Consider the following 20,258-nt stretch of genomic DNA (forward strand, 5'->3'; position numbering starts at 1 on the left):
ATCACCTTCTTTCCGGGACTCTAAGACTTAACTTCTGCCTGCAGGTGTGTTTGTACATCACTGTTCACTACTGGTTTGTCCCACTGTACTGTCTGTCTCTCCCTGGGGTTGCCCTTGGCATCTGAGCAATGCCTGGTTTGTGGTAGGTGCGCAGACCACGCTCATCAGATCAGAGCTATGTATGTATCCGATTGCTATACTGGGCGTGGTCACATTCGTCTCATAGGATGCTTGAAGAGAACGTGCAGTCACGTGCACTCACTTGTCAGCTCCTCTGTGTCTCAGAGCCCGTGTCTTATCTTACGTGATCACTATTGCGGTTCATGCTTTTATTCACTGAGGTAGTCTCTGCCTTTTAGTCTGAGTGTTTAGAGCCCGCCTTATGTTGTGTGTTCTCCATTTGCCCTGTTTGCTCTTGGTTCTCCTTCTTGCTTCTGCACAATGTTTTAGATTGCATAATCTGCAGAATTCCACTTGTGCTTTGTCAGTCAATCACTTCATTGTCCTGAGACTTACTCCTGGCCTAGACTTCATCATAGTCTGTTTATTTATTTTCGTGTGTGTGTGTGTGTGTGTGTGTGTGTGTGTGTGTGCGCGCGCGCGCGCGCACGTGTGTGTCTGTAGGGGGTTGACCTCCTCAGATGTCATCTTCAGGTAAGCTGTCGTCTGCCTCTACTGAGACAGGCTTTTGCATTTACCTAAACCTCTGGCAGTTAGGCTTGGCTGGCTGACCCATGAGCCCTGTGGCTCCTCCTGTCTCTGCCTCCCTCCTGGTGCTGAGGTTGCAGGTACAGGTGTGACCTGGACTCTGGAGCTTGGCTGCAGGTTCATGCACTGGCAAGGCAAGCATGTCACCACTTTTCCATGTCCCCCTGCCACACACTCTCCTTAAATGATGCTGTGTTCACGCATGCCGTAGGGAGACTATTCCTCCTCCTTTGTGCCATTCTGAGCTCCACAACATTTGACTCCTTTTGCCTTTAAATAGTCGACTGTATACTCAGATATTTAAAACAAGGGAGATGTTATGTGGTCACCCATCTCACCTCCCTCCTTCCACTTGTGTGAGCCCACCTTACCCAGATGTCCCTTCTCTGCCTGAAGAGCTCCTTTCCCACTGTCCCTGCAGTGGGTCTGTGATGCTGACTTCCCACAGCTTGGCCCTGGGGCTCTCTTCTCTCTTTTTTAACCTAGAGTTCCAAGGTGCTAGCTTTACTTTACTTGTCTGCACTCTAATGATGTCTTTCTTGGCTGGGATCCAGTGGGACTTGGTCACAGACCAGGGTACCTCATGGCTGCAGTGTGCCCACCCTGCTGCTTCTCAGTGTCTGTCCCTGGTTTACATCGTTTGATCCTCATATCCCTTTGAGTGGTTTTCTCTGTTTGCTTGGTATTGTGTGCACAGGTATGAAATTTGGAAGAATGTCAGCCATTACTTTAGATCTTTTCCTCTATACCTGGGAATGAGGTGTACAAGTGTGATGGTGTCCTGTCTCTGGGCTAGGCTCTCAGCAGTGTGCTTACTCAGCCTGAAGGCTCCCTCCTCGCTCACCCCAGACTGTGCTGTGTTGGGAAGGCTACGTGTTCCTCTCTTACTCTAAGTCACCCCTCCCAAGTACACCATCTTCTAATTTTGCTAATTATGTCCACTGTCTTCTCATTTCATAGGTCTTTTTCAAACAGCAAATTTGTGTGTATTTATGATCTACAATGTGCTTTGAAGTACGTGTACTTTGTGAATGCAATCTATATGTAGTCTTTTCACCAAGAAATTGTCAGTTCCTGTGAAAATAAGCTACAGGCAGCAACCAACCAAAATGCAAACTCGTATATGAACTCTGTCCACGCTGCTGAAGGAGCAAGTCTTTTTGGTTTTTGTTTTTCTCTAAAACTTAAAGCTTATCAGGCACTTTTTTTTCATAGACAAAAGATTAGCTTTAGCATCTGGGATAGTGGGTTATTTTTCTTTTATTGAACACAGATTTTTTTTTCTTACAACAGATCCTGATTATACTCCCCCAATCCTTCCAGTTTCTCCCCACCTCTCCCCATCCCAGTCCACCCCTTTTCTTTTCTCATTAGCAAACAGGTTTCTGTGGGATAATAATAATATAAAATTAAATATAACAAGATAAACAAAGCCTAACACATCTGAACTGGATAAAACCAACAAAGAGGAAGGAAATGAACCTGAGAAGGCATAGGAAACAAAGATCCACTCATTTGCACACTCAGAGACTCTATCTAGCACCAAACTTGTCTGTCCATCTGTCTGTCTGTCTGTCTGTCTATCTATCTATCTATCTATCCATCCATCTATCTTCTTTCTATCTATCTATCTATCTATCTATCTATCTATCTATCTATCTTCCCACCTATCTATCTTCTATCTGTCTATCTATCTATCTATCTATCTATCTATCTATCTATCTATCTATATGCATGCAAAGGACTTGCGTGCTAAAAAGAGGGAAGAAGAGATACATAAATAAAACAAGATAAAAAAGATTAAAGACAACAACAAGCAGGGAGAGCCCTGGCTGACATTGTAAGACGAGGGCCCTCCTAAGATGAGTTGAGTTCATCTTCTGTTAGCCATCTGCTGCCAGGCGTGCAGCCTGCCCGCCCTACAGAGGGGGTTGTTTCTCCAGAGAAGACCCTTGGAGAAGACGCCATTTTCATTTCAGTGGCTGTCAGCTGGAGATTACTTTCTGGGATAGGGATGGGGACACATATCTGATTTAAGCTCTGGAGTCCCACCTCATGCAGGCCCATGCAGGCCCATGCAGGCCTGTTCATGCTGCCTCTGCCTGTGCATGCCGCCTCAGTGTGTACGCTCATGTCAGTCATGTGGATTTCAAGAGTCCTGTTTTGGGAGTGTCGTACATTTCCTCTTGTGCTCACTCTTTCTACCTCCTGTTCTATGGGTTCCCTGATCCCTGAGTGGAGGGATCTGCTGGAGATGTCCCATTTAGGCCTGAATGTTCTAATGTCTCTCACTCTGCATGCTGTCTGGCTTTCGTCTCTGTGTTTGTTCCCGCCTGCTGCAGGAGGAAGCTTCTCTGATTACGGCTAAGCAAGACACTGATCTGATTCCCTGTCTGGAGTGACCCGCGGGTTCCCAGGGAGTGCGGCTCGAGCTAGGCATGCTACCTCCCTGTTCCACAGGTCCTTAGAGGATCTTGCCTGGGTTGCATTTGCGTATCTGTTTCTCTCCTCAGATGTTTTCTTTTACACTCAGTTTAAAGTGTGTGTTTTAAGGTTCCTATTCATTCGGTAAACCCTCTCTTCCTGGACAGCTTTGTTGCACTTGGGGGGCGGTGTGAATAAGAAGGACCCACTTCACAGACTCATATATTTGAATGCTGGGTCATCAGGATGGCACTTTGGGGAAGGAATTAGGAGGTGTGGCCTTGGAGTAGGTGTGACCTTGTTGAAGGAACTGTGTCACTGGGTTTGGGCTTTGGGATTTCACAATCTTAGCCAGACTCAGTGTCACTCTCTCCTCCTACTGCCTGTGGCTCTGGATGTAGAACCCTAGCTGCCCAGTCTGCCTGTGTGCCAGCATGGCTGCCCAGTCTGCCTGTGTGCCAGCATGGCTGCCCAGTCTGCCTGTGTGCCAGCATGGCTGCCCAGTCTGCCTGTGTGCCAGCATGGCTGCCCACCAGGAGCGTGATGGGCTCACCCTCTGAAACTGCCAGCCACTCCAGTCAGACGCTTTCCTTTCTAAGAGTTGGCACGGTCATGGTGACTCTTCACACAGAACACTGAAACACTTGGATATGGTGGTTGAGCAAGGTCTTGTAGGATACACAGGGTACGGAAAAGACAGAGTCTTAGTGGAGTACTTTATTTTATTTTTATGTATATTTTTAAAACGAAGGGTAATCACTATGAATTATTGTCTCAGAGAACAAATATTTGATAATTTTACTTCTTATCAATACATTTTTCTCCAAGTGTGTGCATTAGTTTTGTATTGCTTTATAACAAACAGTGATTTAAAGTCCTCATTACTTCACATTTTCCCAGAGTCTGATCAACCGAGTCTTCTGCTCAGGTCTCAGAAGCTTCAGTCAGGATGGCAACTAGTGATGTGCCCCGAGGCCCTGGGCCATCTCTCATGCTCACTGGATAGTACTCCATGATGCAGAATTCAGGCCTTGCCTGGAGTCTAGAGGCTGCCTGCTCTTTCTGCTGCTCCCTGCTCTCTGCCTGTTCTGAAATGTGGCTCTGATTCTTTTTTTTTTTTTTTTTTAAAGATTTATTTATTTATTATATATAAGTACACTGTAGCTGTCTTCAGATACACCAGAAGAGGGCATCAGATCTCTTTACAGATGGTTGTGAGCCACCATGTGGTTGCTGGGAATTGAACTCATGACCTCTGGAAGAGCAGTCGGGTGCTCTTAACCGCTGAGCCATCTCTCCAGCCCCCGTGGCTCTGATTCTTAACACCCAGGAATCAGTTTGGGTGATTCCAACATGTCTCCATCTCTGATGTCTCCCTGATATCTAGACCTGCTTACTGGCTTCACTGCATTCCAGTAACCTTCCTTTTGTTAGAGACCATCGGTGTCTTCTCAGAGTCCTTCTCCTTTGTACTGTAATACAGCTGCTCACAGGGTCCTCTCACAGGCCCCATCCTGCCCTACAAGCAGTTGTGCTTGGAGTGGGAATCGTGGGGTCATCTTAAGAGTCTACCTACCATGGTTTCCCTTATATTATTAATACATTTTGAAGCTGTGAAGTCATGGGGGCTGGGGAAATGTCTCAGAGATTAAGAGCACAGGCTGCTTTTCCAGAGGACCCTTGTTGAATTCCTACTACCCACATGGTAACTTGCAGAAGTCTGCAGGTTCAGTCCCAAGGGAATCCAGTGACCTTGCCAGCCCTGTGGGCACTGCATGTACATGGTCTGCAGAGATACATGCAGGCAGAACACTCATACATACTAAGAGTATAAGTTAGGTTTTATTTGTAAAGGATATAGATATGTTGAAAATACTAATGAACTATATAGTGGAAATCAATTATTTTCTGAAGTATTATAACTGTAACCTTGGTAGATTGTTTTATAATTTTGTTTCTCTAGAGTATAGTATAATTAACTCTCATTATTCTTAGAAAAGAATCTTGGTGAAATTTTGGTAATTTTCTCTTTGCTTAGCAATAAATATGTATAATTTCGAAAACCCTGTTTCGTCTTTACATAAGTTTAATACTTAGTTCTGTACCCTAAGTGTTTTGAAGTTATGTGGTAATTTCTCACAACGTGAAAGGGGGAGTGAACAGCTCTCAGTGTAGCGTTGCTTAGCTACCCAGCCCTTCACTTGAAGTATTAGACATTTTGATAATTGGTAGCCCTTGAGCTTCTGAGTGTTGGTTCCTCGCACACTGGTTTCATGTAAGCCTTCACCTTCGTAGTGCAAATGTTTCTGTGAGGTGAAAGAAGAGTGTATTTAACAGCAGCCTGTAGAGTGCCTTGACTGTACACCATCAGTCGGTTCAAGAAATGCTCTAATGGAGATGAATGAAATTATAAAAATCCTTTAATATGAGCTTGCTTCAAGTACAGCTGTACCACAAAACGCCGTAACTCTACTGGTCTGTCACATGGCTGTAGGGAAGAGGTCCGTGGAGCATGTCTGGAATGTTGCTCTGACGGCAGGAGCAGCACGGACACATGGAAAGTGTACCCGCTCGAATCACGCTGCTGCAGCAGTACTGGAGTTACTTGAGTAGCATCTCGCGTAGGCTGTTCCTCCAATGGGAGGAGAGTGTGAAGCTGCGCCTAGGTAGCCCTGTTCGCTTTACTTTTCACGTGTGTATGTTTGTGTATGTGTGTGCATGTACATGCACATGTGTTTTCATGCATGTGGAGATTCAAGGCTGATGTCAGGAAGCATCCACCATCGCTCGTCTACCTTATATATAAGGCAGGTATCTCTGTGAAATCCAGAACATTTATGGCAAGACTAGCTAACTGGCCTGCTCTGAGGATGCCAGTCTGTGCCTTCAGAGCCTGGAGTATAGGAGGCACACCCAGCATCACGTGGGACTATGCGCTCCACACTCAAGGCCTCACATCTGCAGGAATGTGTGTTAGTGCTGAGCCCTCCCGAGCCTGTGCGCGGTTTCTTCTGTGCACTCTCCCGAGGCCCCTCCTTACACTCCTATGCACTGTGCTTAGACTTCTTCAAAAGTGCGGCTCAGTCAGAGATGAGCAGTGCCCACCTGTAAGCCTACTTCCTCCAGAGAAGCAGAAGTAGTATATTTCTCCCCTTTAAGTATTTTGCTGTAGAATTCTAAGCCACATTTCATATTCAAAATTTTCATATTGTTTTAATTTCCTTATTGTGGGATATGAATCTCTTAAATCATTAAAACTCTTTACAGGCATGTTGGTGGCCGTGTACTACATGCCTGCCTATGACTGCCTATGTTGTTTCTGAGGTCCACTGAGGAGGAGGTGAGACTGGAAATTGTGGGAACCTTTGTCAACACTTCTGAGTTCCTTTACTATGGTTCCTAGAGGGGAAAAAAACATTTTAAAGACCTAAAACTGAAGCTGACCTTGCTAATTAACATTTACTAGTTTAGTTTTAAGGAGCAAAACATTTGCATACTGTTTTTATGACAGGGAAGGTGAATTAGCCCTTTATAGATTTGTGAGAGCTTTGATCCCCATCTCCTTTATTGATAAGCCTTGCCTGCACCTTGTGACTGTGGGGGAACCCTCCTGAGCCTAATATTTTCTTCTGTTCCATTTTCCTATTGATTTCCCTTTTAAGCTTATTTATATACTTGGTAACGTGCAGGTATTTCAGAAATTCATTCCCATTCTACTCCTTTGCATTCTTGTTTTCATTCACTGCATTTGGACTTACAAATCATTTCCCTGTGCGCATCCCAGTTTACCCCTTTCGCCCTCTGTATGTATAGCTGACTTTCAGTAATAGAAAGTGTACTTTGGTGTTTCCAGGGCTGAGTTAAAGCACAGCTGACTTTGACTCACCAAGTGTTGAGAATGGACACAGTACTTCTTCCCATTGACTTCAGAGAGGTCTAGCATCTGTCAGTCTTTCTTTTATATTCATATATCTCCTGTAGGAGGTCATCATAACAATTATATTAATATTAGTAATCTTTACTGTGCCATTTATAAATTCAAGTCTGTGTTCAGAATGCTTGTATCACAAGTCAGTTCCATACTACCTGTCTCTCAGATAGGGGAGGACCTACCTGAGCTCTCAGATGGGGGAGGACCTACCTGTGCTCTCAGATAGGGGGAGGACCTACCTGTGGCCTCAGATATATGGTCTAGGACCTGTCTCCCAGATGAGGGGAGGGACCTATAATAACCCCTTATTGTTGTAAGCCATTAACATTTGTAACGTCATGCGTGGATACAGTGTATGTAGGTCATAGCCACCTGCTCCCCGTCCTGACGCCTATCTTACCCACACAGTGGTTGGGTTGCTTGTCTCTTATGCCCATCTTTCTGGTTTTGCACCAGTGCCTCAATATTGGCTAGCATTATCCTTTTTTTTTTCTTCAGAGCTTATCCCTCTCTGTAAACTAATATAATTGTTTACCTGACATCTCATGCTACAGGCATCCCTACTTGTCTTATGTTTTTAAATTGCTATTATAAAGAAAAACATCTATTCTTCTACTGACATGATTGATGGCTACTGATTTTAAAAAGAGTGTTTATTTCAAGCATAAGCTCTTCTCAAGGTAAGTATATACTTTGTTATATGTATCAAAGTTTCAAATGAAAGTTTACTTCCCCCAGGAGTTGAATCTGGCTTAGGCCAGTGAGAACAGAGTGATATTAATAAAACTTTAGCAGTAGGTATTTTCATCAATAAAAGTGAAATCCACGGGAAGGAAAAACTGTCAAAATGTTCTGTCAAAATGGAAGTGCGGGTGGGAGCAGTCGTCCTAACCATCTGATTGACCACACCGTCATTTCAGTCCGGGTCCAAATCAGAGGTGGGAGGGGTTTCTTCGTCCAGCAGGGGGCAGCACCTGACTGTCGCTAACAGGTCCCTTGTCTTTTGATGGCCGTGGAGAAGTCTTGGGAAGGGTTCCCAGCAGACAGCAGAGCAGATACTGGGACTGGAGAGTGGGAAGGAAACACAGGGCAGTGGGACAGGGCTCACTGACCCAGCAGGGTTCATGGTGGCGCAGGGCCAGTCACTTCCCTCAGGCCTTCAGTTCCTTGTTGAAATCTGAGCCACAAGTGATCTGTGTGAGTCTCTATATGACTTTAAGTCAGTACTTTCCTTTCACCTCAGTGTTTGTATTTCATGGCAGTGATGTATAATAAATCATTCCACAAAGTAGCGACTTAAAACCTCTGTTGATCATTTGTTGAGTGGATAGTGTTTCAGCTTGGCAGTTTGGGCTGAGTGTAGCTGGGTGTTTCCTTTGCTCTCTGTGGTGAGTGAAGTGGTCTGGCTGTACAGTGGCTGGAAAGATTTGTTCTCCACTTTTCTTCCAGAAACTTTGAGGTTTCTCATGATGGGAGCAGGCGTCTGAGACAGAACAGACACAAAGGCTCCCGAGGTTACACTTGGGTCACATTCCTTTACCCAAAAGCAGTTTCTAAATCAGCCAATTCCAGGAGCAGAGATGTAGAAACATCTCCCCTGCCCCCAGCATGATACTCAAGTCTAAGGCCTTCCTTATGCATGCTGGGCACCTGACCTGCCTCCCTAGGACACCACCTGCTTATGGGACCTGCTGTGAGGCCGCTTGCTGTGAGGGTGACACTTGCTGGGAGTGCAGGACCCAGAGGTGTGCAGCATCCCTCCCTAGCCTGCTTGGGTGTGAGGAAACTGCTGTCTGCTGGGGCTGGGCCGCTGGCTTTCTTTTAATCTCAGGCTGTTTGTTGTCTTTGTTTCGTTTTGTTTTGTTTTTTTGCTGTTTTTGTTTTTTCTTTTAAGAGCAGTGATTCTTAACCTTCCTAATGCTGTGACTGTTTAATATAATTCCTCATGTTGTGACCTCCTAACGATAAAGCGAGTTTTGTTTCTACCTAATTTGCTAATGTTATTCATTGTAAATATCTGTGTTTTTCCGATGGCCTTAGGCAATTCCTGTGAAAGGGTCATTAGACTCCTGGGTTGTGACCCACAGGTGATAACCATTGTTGTCGCTAATTCTTACATTTTCTAGTATATTTTTATTTTTATATAAAATTTATACTGTATATTAATCCCTTAAATTGCATCGTGGTTCCTTATTAAATTTCACTTACATGTTCTTTCCCTGTATCCTCAGGAGACATCTCATAGTTTCTTTTAAAGCTTTCCTTTATCTTGTTTTATTTATTATTATTGGGGGTGGGGGGCAGGACCTTCTGCACATACATTGAGCTCAGAGGACAACTTTCCAGGTCTACTCTGACTTTCTACCTTGTTCTGGTGTTTCTGCTGCTGCATGGATAACACAGCTTAGCTAGACCACGAGCTTCCTGTTGGATCTTCTGTCTCCACTTCCACCTCGCTGTGGACAGTCTGGGCCTCAGCAGAGTGTGGGTGTTTCTCTGCCCTTGCGTGTGAATGTCTTCTTATATCTGCGCTGTTTCCACTGTTCCCAGGATCTGCAGGCAGCAGTGAGACTACCCAGGGTCACATGTTGCCTTTCTACTTACACCTGGTTTGGGCTCCTTAAAGAAGATGAAATGCATAAGGAAACCACGATTCTTAGCGTGCACTACTGATGAGGCTGCTTCTGTACTTCTCCTGGGTGATGTCTGTCCCTCTGTCTAGATAAAGTATTCATGTCTGAATATTTCAGGGTGCAGTGAACTGTTTTCAGTGCCCTCTGCAGTGTCCATGGGTTCTGGGGGATTATGTAAGTGGAAATATGGCAAGGCATGCCACTGGGGAGTTTGGGGTACAATAGACAACTTGGGCTGCCGCATAGATCCATCTCACCACTGTAAATAGCAGGCAGAAAGAGCAAACTTCCACATCCTTCTCAGACCTGTTAGCTTTCTCGGGGCCCAGCAGGCATTAGCATAGGGTGTAGCAGTTTGCAAACTGGACCCTCTAACCCTTCATAGGCCTGACATTTGAGACTCACAGCCAGTCTGGGTTTCTTGAAGAAGTTAACTAGATTTGGGTAGGATATGTGTTGAGTTTTGTGCCTTTGTACAGGTTTCGGTGAGGGTGCAGAAAAGCCTAGCAATTTTAGCTCAGTCCAAAGGACACTTAATGGATTTTCCACTTTTTATCAAGCAGATATACTAAATGCATTATAAATTTAAAAAAAAAAGTTCACTGCAAGTGTTGGTGTTTGAAAGCTGAGGTTTGCTGCTTTTGTAGATTTATACTGTATTTTGTGATTCTTGTAGAAGTGAGCGCACACATGTGTGTGCACACATGCTTCATCTTCTGAGTCACTTCCAAAACTCCCTCCTGGGAACTGCAGCTCTGGTCCTCTCTGGTGCCCTTGTCCAGGGGCTGAAGGAGCAGGGCTGGGTTAGTTTTGAGTCTGGAGAAATGATGCCGACCTCGACCTCCAAAGATGCTGCTTCCTCGTGACTCAGCTTTGGCAACTGTCTCTGGTCTTGCAGCTTCAGATTTAATGGTAAATTAAAGGCCAGGGAAGGCCTCTCACTGGAAAGTAGCTTCTCCAGCTATAGAAATAGTTTGCTATTGACCACGTGTTACTTCTCTAATCTTATGAGGAACTTAACTGTGGGCTGTAAACACCTCCTGAACCCTTTCAGCAACAAAGCTGTAATTTGATGTGTAGGACAATTCTCTGGGTCCTGCTGGCCCCCACTGAGCTTCCCTTAGTGGTGAGTTTCGACAATAGTTGTTTTATTTTCCTAGGAGAGTAACGTGTGCATGCACCCGAGTGTGCTTTCAAACGTCATGAGAGTCATCGGCTCCTGCTGAGGGAAAACCAGGACTCTTATCGTCCCAACTAGCTCTTAGCCCAGGCTCCAGTTCACCCACAGTTGTGTGAGGTGTTCTCTTCTAACGGGAGCTGGACCTGCTCTGGGGTGCGGAGGAGAATACTGTACTTAGCCTTGCTGGGGCTTCCACGGGCCTTAGCAAGTATTTGACTGGTAGCGAAGGAACATGGCACGCTTAGTCATGCTTAGTCACAATAGTCATGCTTAGTCACAAGTTAGCTTTCCTGTGGCACCGAGATCACCTAGGTTTAACGTACTGCTTTGTAGTAATTAGTCTAGACTTTTGACTAAAATTAATTTTCCATAGTAAAGAGACCACAGTTTTAAAGAATTCTAAGCTTTGAATGGCCTGAGACCTGTTGTACTTAAAGTTTCATATGACACTAGAGGACAGGGACCTTTGTCACCACCATCATTATAAAAAAAGATCAGATCCATCTAAGAATCTGTGTGTGTCAGTATGTGCAGGTATAGACATGTGCACACATGCGTGTGTGCACATGTTTGTGTGTGCGTTTGCGTGTGTCCATGTTAGGCTTCTACAACTCAATGTCCAATTGCATACCTTTAGTGGGAAGTAACTAGGAAAATCGCCTTTAATTTTTTTCAAAAATTGGATATTTTATTTATTTACATTTCAAATGGTATCCCCCTTTCCCGGTTTCCCGTCTACAAATCCCCCATCCCTTACCCTGCTTCAGTGAGAGCACTCCGTCACCCACCGACCCACCCCCGCCTCACTGCCCTAGCATTCCTCTACACTGGGGCATCAAACCTTCACAGGACCAAGGGCCTCCCCTCCCATTGATACCAGATAAGGCCCCTTCAGCTCCTTCAGCCCTTCCCCTAACTCCTCCACTGGGGTCCCTGTGATCAGTCTGATGGTTGGCTTCGAGAATCCATATTTATATTAATCAGAATCTGGCAGAGCCTCTCAGGAGACAGCTGTATCAGGCTCCTGTCAGCAAGCACTTCTTGACATCAGCAATAGTGTCTGGGTTTGGTGTCTGCATGTGGGATGGATCCCCAGGTGGGGCAGCCTCTGGACGGCCTCTCCTTCAGTCTCTTCACTCTTTGTCCCTGTATTTCCTTTAGACAGGAGAAATTCGGGGTTAAGATTTTGGAAATGGGTGAGTGGCTCCATCCCTCAACCAGGGAGCCATGCCTAACCCCTGGACATGGTCTCTACAGGTTCTCCCTCCCCTTTGTGGGGTCAGCTGATGTCATCCCTCGGGGTCCTGGGAGGCTCTTGCTTTCCTGGCATCTGGGACTTTCTGGTTGCTACACCCAGTTCCCCATCCCCCACTGCTGAACGCCTCTGTTCACTGTCCTGACCCTCGGTCCATCTCCTCCTTCTCCTCCCACACCTGGTTCTGTTCCTTTTTCCCCTCCCCCTCCTCTGTTCCTAAGTCCCTCCCACCCTCTACCTCCCTTGATTATTTTGTTCCCTCTTCTAAGAAGGACTAAAACATCCACTCCTTGATCTTCCTATGGGTATTCCAAGCTCTTTGCCTCATTTCCACTTATCAGTGAGTGCATACCATGTGTGTACTTTTGTGACTGGGTTACCTCACTCAGGATATTTTCTAGTTCCATCCGTTTGCCTAAGAATTTCACGTAGTCATTGTTTTTGATAGCTGAATAGTACCCCATTATATAAATGTACCACTTTTTCTGTATCCATTCCTCTGTTGAAGGGCATCTGGGTTCTTTCCAGCTTCTGGTTATTATAAATAAAGCTGCCATGAACATAGTGGAGCTTGTGTCCTTGTTATATGTTGGAGCATCTTTTGGGTATATACCCAGGAGAGGTATAGCTGGGTCCTCAGGTAGTACTATATCCAGTTTCCTGAGGAACTGCCAGACTGATTTCCAGAATGGTTGTACAAGTTTGCAATCCCACCAACAATGGAGGAGTGTTCCTCTTTCTCCACATCCTCGCCAGCATCTGCTGTCACCTGAGTTTTTATCTTAGCCATTCTCACTGGTGTGAGGTGAAATGTCAGGGTTGTTTTGATTTGCATTTCCCTGATGACTAAGGATGTTGGACATTTCTTTAGGTGCTTTTTGGCCATTCAAGTGTTAAGAGATATTAAGGAATAGTGATTGTTGCTTCCTGTTAGTTTTGTTGTTAGAGGTGAATTATATTTGTGTGTCCCTCTTCTTTTGGGTTAGTTGAAAGATTACTTTCTTGATTTTTCTTGATTTTTCTAGGATGTAGTTTCCCTCCTTGTGTTGGAGTTTTCCATCTATTATCCTTCGTAGGGCTGGATTTGTGGAAAGATAGTGTGTAAATTTGGTTTTGTCATGGAATAGCTTGGTTTCTCCATCTATGTTAATTGAGAGTTTTGCTGGATATAGTGGCCTGGGCTGGCATTTGTGTTCTCTTAGGGTCTGTATGACATCTGTCCAGGATCTTCTGGCTTTCATAGTCTCTGTTGAGTAGTCTTATGTAATTCTGATAGGTCTGACTTTATATGTTACTTGACATTTTTCCCTTCCTGCTTTTAATATTCTTTGTTTTGTGTAGTTGGTGTTTTGACTATTATGTGATGGGAGGAATTTCTTTTCTGTCTAATGTATTTGGAGTTCTGTAGACTTCTTGTATGCTCATGGGCATCTCTTTCTTTAGGTTAGGAAAGTTTTCTTCTATAATAATGTTGAAGGTATTTACTGGTCCTTTAAGTTGGGAATCTCTCTCTTCTCTACCTATTATCCTTAGGTTTGGTCTTCTCATCGTGTCCTGGATTTCCTGGATGTTTTGGGATAGGAGCTTTTTGAATTTTCTTTGACCATTGTGTCAATGTTTTCTATGGTATCTTCTGCCTCTTCAATCTCTTGTATTCTGTTCGTAATGCTTGCATCTATGACTCCTGATCTTTTTCTTAGTTTTTCTCTCTCCAGGTATGTCTCCCTTTGTGATTTCTTTATTGTTTCTATTTCCACAGTTCCTTCACATGTTTAGTTGTGTTTTCCTGTAATTCTTTAAGGGATTTTTATGTTTCCTCTTTGAAGACTTCTGCCTGTTTACCTGTGTTCTCCTGTATTTCTTTAAGGGAGTTATTTATGCCCTTCTTAAAGTCCTCTATCATCATCATGAGATGTCAATTTTAAATCAGAATCTTGCTTTTCCAGTATATTGGAGAATCCAGGACTTGCTGTGGTGGGAGAACTGGGCTCTGACGATGCCAAGTGGTCTTGGTTTTTGTTGCTTAGGTTCTTGCCCTTGCCTCTCGCCATCTGGTGTTAGCTGGTCTTGCTGTCTCTGACTGTGGCGTTTATTACTAAGGCTTTTGTCATTTTAGTTTAATAAATTAATTTTGAACTAATAGAAGTTGAATCTCATTTTGCAAGTGTTACCATCCTGGTCAAAACTACAGTAAGTTGACACATAAAGACATAGTAGGCACACACCCCAGTTACAGAGCCGTCCGTAATGCAGCTAATGAAGACACAGCAAGGTGGAAGAATCGTCTTCCCAGGACACTCAGATGTGGACTGTGGGTATGTTGGAGAAGAGGTGTGCAGTGGACTTTAGACAAAGGCACACAAGATATGGGGATTTAGCTCAGTGGTAGAGTGCTTGCTAGAGGCCCTGGGTTCGGTCCTCAGCTCAGAGAAAAAAAAAAAAAAAAGATACTCAGCTGTGGACTCAGACAGGCTTGGACCTCGCAGGCTGGCGTGGAGATGAGCGGTAAAGGCAACTGCCAGAGTGGATAACACAAGCCGTTCAAGGAGGAGCTAGCTTTTGAGAACTCAGAGAAAACAGCGTTTCAGCCTGAAAGAGTGTTGGGACCCAGCATCTCCCTAGTCAGTGTGTTTAAGGAAGTACACCAGGGTAAGGGCCTCCTCTGTGAAGGGAAGACACAACCAAGGTTGTGGGGGCCAGCATCTCCCTAGTTAGTGCGTTTAAGGAAGTACACCAGGGTAAGGGTCTCTTCTGTGAAGGGAAGACACAACCAAGGTTGTGGGACCCAGCATCTCCCTAGTCAGTGTGTTTAAGGAAGTACACCAGGGTAAGGGCCTCCTCTGTGAAGGGAAGACACAACCAAGGTTGTGGGGGCCAGCATCTCCCCAGTCAGTGTGTTTAAGGAAGTACACCAGGGTAAGGGCCTCCTCTGTGAAGGGAAGACACAACCATGGTTGCCTGCATCCAGACAGGTGGTTGCTGCTGTTGGAGTGGGGTTTGTATCATGTCCTCAACCTCTAATTAGTGTGCTCTGTGAGTGCTTCCAATTTAATAGAAAAGATGAGACATATAAAACTAAATTAATGAGGAAATAAACAGTGGCAGGACTCTGCCCCTGCTGAGTGAGTTGAAGGAGGGGTGGTGGTTATCCTGGTGCCAGGGCAGCCCCTCTGCGGGAAGGAGCTTCACTTACCAGGATATTTATCTCGTTTGAAGTCTTTCCACTGTTGCTGTCCAAGTGTGTTCAACGGGCCACACCCTCTTATAACACCGCCACTAAATGCTGACTTTTGTGTTGGTGCCTACATTATCTGCTGCTGGATTCTTCAGCTCTAAGGTGGCCATGTTATCCTTGTTTTGCAGAAGCCGAAGCTGAAGGACTGGCACCCTCCCGGAGGCTTCATCCTGGGGCTGTGGGCGCTCATCATCATGGTCTTCTTTAAGACCTACGGCATCAAGCACATGAAGTTCATTTTTTAGTCTCAAGGATGTTTGGAGAAGAATGAATGGAAGACTGCAGCCGTGGATAAAACTTAGATTTTTATATGTTTTTAAAGATGTTACTTTTATGTAAATTTGGGAAGAAAATTAGGAAAGTTGAATTTTAATGAACTTTTGACTCTTTTTAACTTAGTATTGTTAACACACTTGTTTATTGGCCACAGAATGTGTCTTCCATTGTGTTTGTGTGTGTGTGAGTTATAGAAACCAGAGGCAATGTCACTGGAGCATATCGCTTAATTCTTTTATCCTCCTCTCATTGTAAAAGTAAGAGTTATGACGGGGGAACTCCCACTAAAGGAGGTTACTTTAATAGTTTTGTGTGTGTTGTCTTGGTCTTTTTATTTATGTACATATGTCCCCAACTTAGAGATTGTGCCATTTCACAATCTTTCCGTGTTTACCATGCATTCTGAGCCTTTCCCCTGCCTTGGATAGCCTTCAGGAATACACTGGAGCCTGACTTGGATGCACTTGCCTGCAGTCCAGGCTGATCAGGAGGTGGAGGAGAGTCTTTGAGCCCTGGGGGTCGAAGGTCAGCCTGGGCAACAAAGAACCATGGAGTGCATTACGTAGTGTGTGGTGTTCGCGTGACTGCTCTGATGGACCCTCACCTTGTTCCCAGAGTTCCCTGCGGCTTGCTCTGCAATGCACTAATGACCCTGAGTCATTCGTGGAATTGTGCAGTTTAACTGCACTGGAAGATGGCAGCAGGGCTTTGGTAGCGTCTATCCGGGAAGTAGTGCCTCTGAGAATTTCCAGGGTTAACTGCTCAGAGGAACAGGCCCTATTATTTTTTATTTTTAAGCGTCCTATGAACTTCTAGGACTGATTGTCCCGAAAGACACAGAGTGCCCACAGTTGGATGTGTGCTGTCCCGGAGGACATCCCATAAAGTGCATGAGCAGGACTGAGGTGCATGACATGAAACTCATCAAGGATCAATAAATTGAAAAAAGGAAAAGGAAGCTTTTCTTCTGCAGTAACGCCCTTAGAGCAGCGGTTCTTGGTGGGTTGCAACCCCTGTAGGGTGTGGACTGATCACTTCATAGTGGTCTCATGTCCCACATCCTGCACATCAGATACTTAGGACTCCTGACAGTAGCAAAATTACAGTTACAAAGTAGCAACAAAATAACTTTGCGGTTGGGGTCAGCACCACATGAGCAGCTGTATTAAAGGATCCAGCACTTGGAAGGGTGAGAACCACTGGTTTAGAGTTAATAACCCACTGACCTCTTTACCATTGAGCACTTAAAGCTTTGTGCTGTAGTAGTAAGCAAAGCTTTCACAGGCAACAGAGTGACTGTCACATATGGACGTCTCTCTAGCTCCGAGTCTTTATTTTAATAGACAGTTTTATTGGTGTGCTGTATAGGAGGAAAAAGGAAAGTTTTACCTGGCTGCATAAGGAAGTATGCTTGTGAACACAGAAGGAGAACCAGCAGAAGCGAGTGGCCGGATCTTACAGTAAGAGAAAGTCTGACCGTGTCCCTTCTAGACAAGGTAGTGGAGACGTGGCTGGTGGAGCAGGAGGGGCAGGGGAGTGAGTACTGCTCTGAGCCGAAGTCGTCTCCTCAGAGTGTGGCTCTGTGCTCTGCTGTGAGGGCTGCTGGGAAGCAGGGCTCTCCCTCAGGCTGGGACGGCTCCTTTCCTAAACCAGACTGAGAGTAACTCGCAGGGTTAATTCACCTGGCACACTTTGAGAGTGCAAGGGCCTTTGTTGTCAGTGATGTTTGTTCTTGTTTGTTTCTCTTTCACTCTTTGACTTCTCAATACAGTTGAAGCAAAACTTGACAAGTCTGCTTATAGCCGGAATCTTCTTCCACGAAACTGCTCTGTGAGTAACCGTGTGCATATATACAGCAGATAACGTATATCCCGAATGTGTTCTTAGAGTCCCAGAGAGCATGAGTGAGGACAGTGAGGTAATGCTGGGACTGGACCTTTCGGAAGCTGTGAATATGCGATTGTTCTCATTTGTGCTTAGGAGCACACAGGGACGGCGGTGGTGACAGGGTTCTTCCTCTTCTTAAGGCTTCGGCACCTGCTTAAGCTGCTCTGTGACATTCCTTGTTCTGCTGGTGATTTTCCTCTTCTGCCCCATGGTGTTCTTGAGGTTTGAAAAGAGGGAAGTAGATGAATGGAGCTCTATAGACACTTCCGACATTTCAGAGAGTGCAGGGCATAGCGGTGCTGTACCCAGAAGGCAACGGGTGTGAGAAAAAGATGCCCAGACTGAGTGTTGTGGATTCAAGCCTCACGAGACATTTATTTGCAGCTTATAAAAGGAAAATGTAGTTTGGATGCAAAGGTGATAAAATTGAATCAAAAATTAGAACTAAACCTCCAAGTCATGTATGCATTTATGGTTTCGATTTTTATATATTCTCTGCTACTTGAAAGTGAGGAGGCCCACAGTGAGTATAACTCATCCCTTCCTGCTCATCCAGTGCTTTCTGTCCGGGTCTGTGCTGCCAGTGTTCCTTCTTACGTATGCTGTGTAGCAGAGTTACAGTTACTGGGGGACTCATCATTCACAACTCTGATGCACGGGTTTCTGGAATCTTTACAACAAGTGTTGAGTTGACACACTCTCCTTTCCTAGTGCCTTGTACCAAATTAAGCCCATCTGTGGTCAGTGCTGTTCTAGCTTGTGAGAGGGAGCCTTTGTAAACATAGAGCAAGGTAAACCTGTGGAGCGGGGATCCAGGGCTGCTCTCCGGACCAGCTTCACTGCTCCCTCACCCCGCCCTATGTGCAAAAGTTTACTGTCTTGGAAATGCACTGGGAGATGCTTGGCCTCATTTAATTGTGTGCATGCATATATGTCCTTCACTCCCACGGCCCTCACTGCCTCATGCTGAAGAGTCTCACCTCTGGGTCACACACGCACATGAGAAGGCTTCAGGTTTTGGATTCAAGGGTGACACTGAGACGGGTTTGGCATATGTTGTGTGTGTGTGTGTGTGTGTGTGTGTGTGTGTGTGTGTGTGTGTGTGTGCATATGTATGTATATAATTATAAGTTTATATTATATGCATTTATGTATTAGAAAAGAGATTAATGCCACAGATGGACAGACAACAGCATACAGAAGCTCCAAGGAGGTCTCAGACCAGCATGGCAGAGTAAAGGTTTCTTCTTATATGTTTTAGAGGGAGGGAGAGAGGAACGAGATGGGAAGGTTTGCCACTTTGGCCCCAGTTGGCCTTAGCTAGGATAAGCAGTGAGTACTCACAGAATGTTAGGTTGTGGTCTCTCCACGCAGGCCATTACTGGGGCCTGGTAAGGAAAGAAGACATCTAGAGAAACAGGTCTCTGGTTTTAGAGACTAAATTACCTTGGCCAGATCACCTTGGATTCTGGAATCATCAGAGTTCACCCAAACTTGAGGAGCTTTAGAAACTTGGCTCACAAAATACTTGCGTGAAGGAAATGTGTGGTACAGTTAAGTCTAACTGCACGTGAGAGAGCGTGCTGTTCTTTGTGTCTGCCCCTCCCCACCCCGGGCCTCTTCTCCCCATAGACCTGCCTTTGCATCACCCATACATCTCTGTTTAGGTGGATTTAGTGTGTGGTCTGCCTATGAGAGAGACAGCGTAGTGTTTGACTTTCTGAGTGGCTTGTTTCACTTAACACTGAGGTCCCCAGTTCCATCCCTTTCCCTGCAGACGACGTCATTTGGTTCTTTACAGGCAGCTCCAAATCTGTTACACAGCACATTCCCTTGTCTGTTCATCAGCTGATGGACATCACTGGCTCCGTATCTTGGCTCTTGTAGCTATTGCTGCAGTAAACATGAAACAGGAGACTTCCTCTCCTTCGGAGAGGTTGAACAGACTGTGGCATTCGTCCTAGTGCAGCCGTCAACAGCGTGCATTATTGGTTGGTCAAGTTTGCAGCACTGTGTCTGAGTTCTGCTTAGACCTTTCAGGACTGCACGCCACTCTGATTTTCTTTGCTTTTTCAAAAGTAGTAAGAGCTGAAAACAGACACTATGTAGTGTTTACTATAGGCAGTACTGCTTCATACATCAGGAGGTGGAGTCTATGACCCAGCCTCTCCCTCCTTGGATCTGGGCTGGATAGGCATTTAATGCTGCTTGATGGACTAGTATGGCCCATTTCAGTGAGGCCATTGAAGGGGACCATGCATGTGCTGTGCTGTCTCTGGGGCCTCCAGACCCAGCCTCTGTCCCCTGAGGAAGCCTGAGCCCTGTGGAGGAGCTGTGCCCCAGTCCAGGCCCCAGCCAATCTACATCATCATCTCCTGAGGTGTAGGCAGCAGGTTCCCTAGTGACACCATCTCATGCTTGCCCAGAACCACAAGCGTATTGCAGTTAGAGAAATGGTGTCGGGTTAGAGCAGTTGCTAAGCAATAGTGACTGAGACCATCATCATGTGCTGCACCTGGAGGGACTCCCGGCAGTGCACAGGTAGGATTCTTTCCTAAAGAGTAACAAGATGATTCTAGAATGATTCCTGAGAGAACTGCTACCAGGGAAGAAACAAGAACAAGTCCCATTTAGGAGCTGCGCGGTACAGACTACAAAGGAGCTTTCGCTTTTAACTGCTGTCAATGGAAACTTAGAGCTCTGGAAATGAGCCAGACTCTGGAGCCCCT

At 45.4% G+C, this 20,258-nt stretch overlaps 1 protein-coding gene across 2 annotated transcripts in view; it reads left to right on the forward strand.

Annotated features, from left to right (window-relative positions):
- Pigk (phosphatidylinositol glycan anchor biosynthesis, class K) overlaps window positions 1–15,947 on the forward strand; it is an 85,467-nt gene extending 69,520 nt beyond the window's left edge. Inside the window, exon 8 of one of the 2 annotated variants that reach the window (XM_039102118.2) lies at window positions 15,495–15,947. In XM_039102118.2, coding sequence (XP_038958046.1) covers window positions 15,495–15,611 — 117 coding nt within the window. In that variant the 3' untranslated portion in view covers window positions 15,612–15,947. The remainder of the gene's footprint in view (window positions 1–15,494) is intronic. The other variant, NM_001011953.1, reaches the window with a different exon arrangement.
- The last annotated feature ends 4,311 nt before the right edge of the window (window positions 15,948–20,258 follow it).

Source organism: Rattus norvegicus, chromosome 2, assembly GCF_036323735.1.
Source record: "Rattus norvegicus strain BN/NHsdMcwi chromosome 2, GRCr8, whole genome shotgun sequence".
Lineage (NCBI taxonomy): Eukaryota > Metazoa > Chordata > Mammalia > Rodentia > Muridae > Rattus > Rattus norvegicus.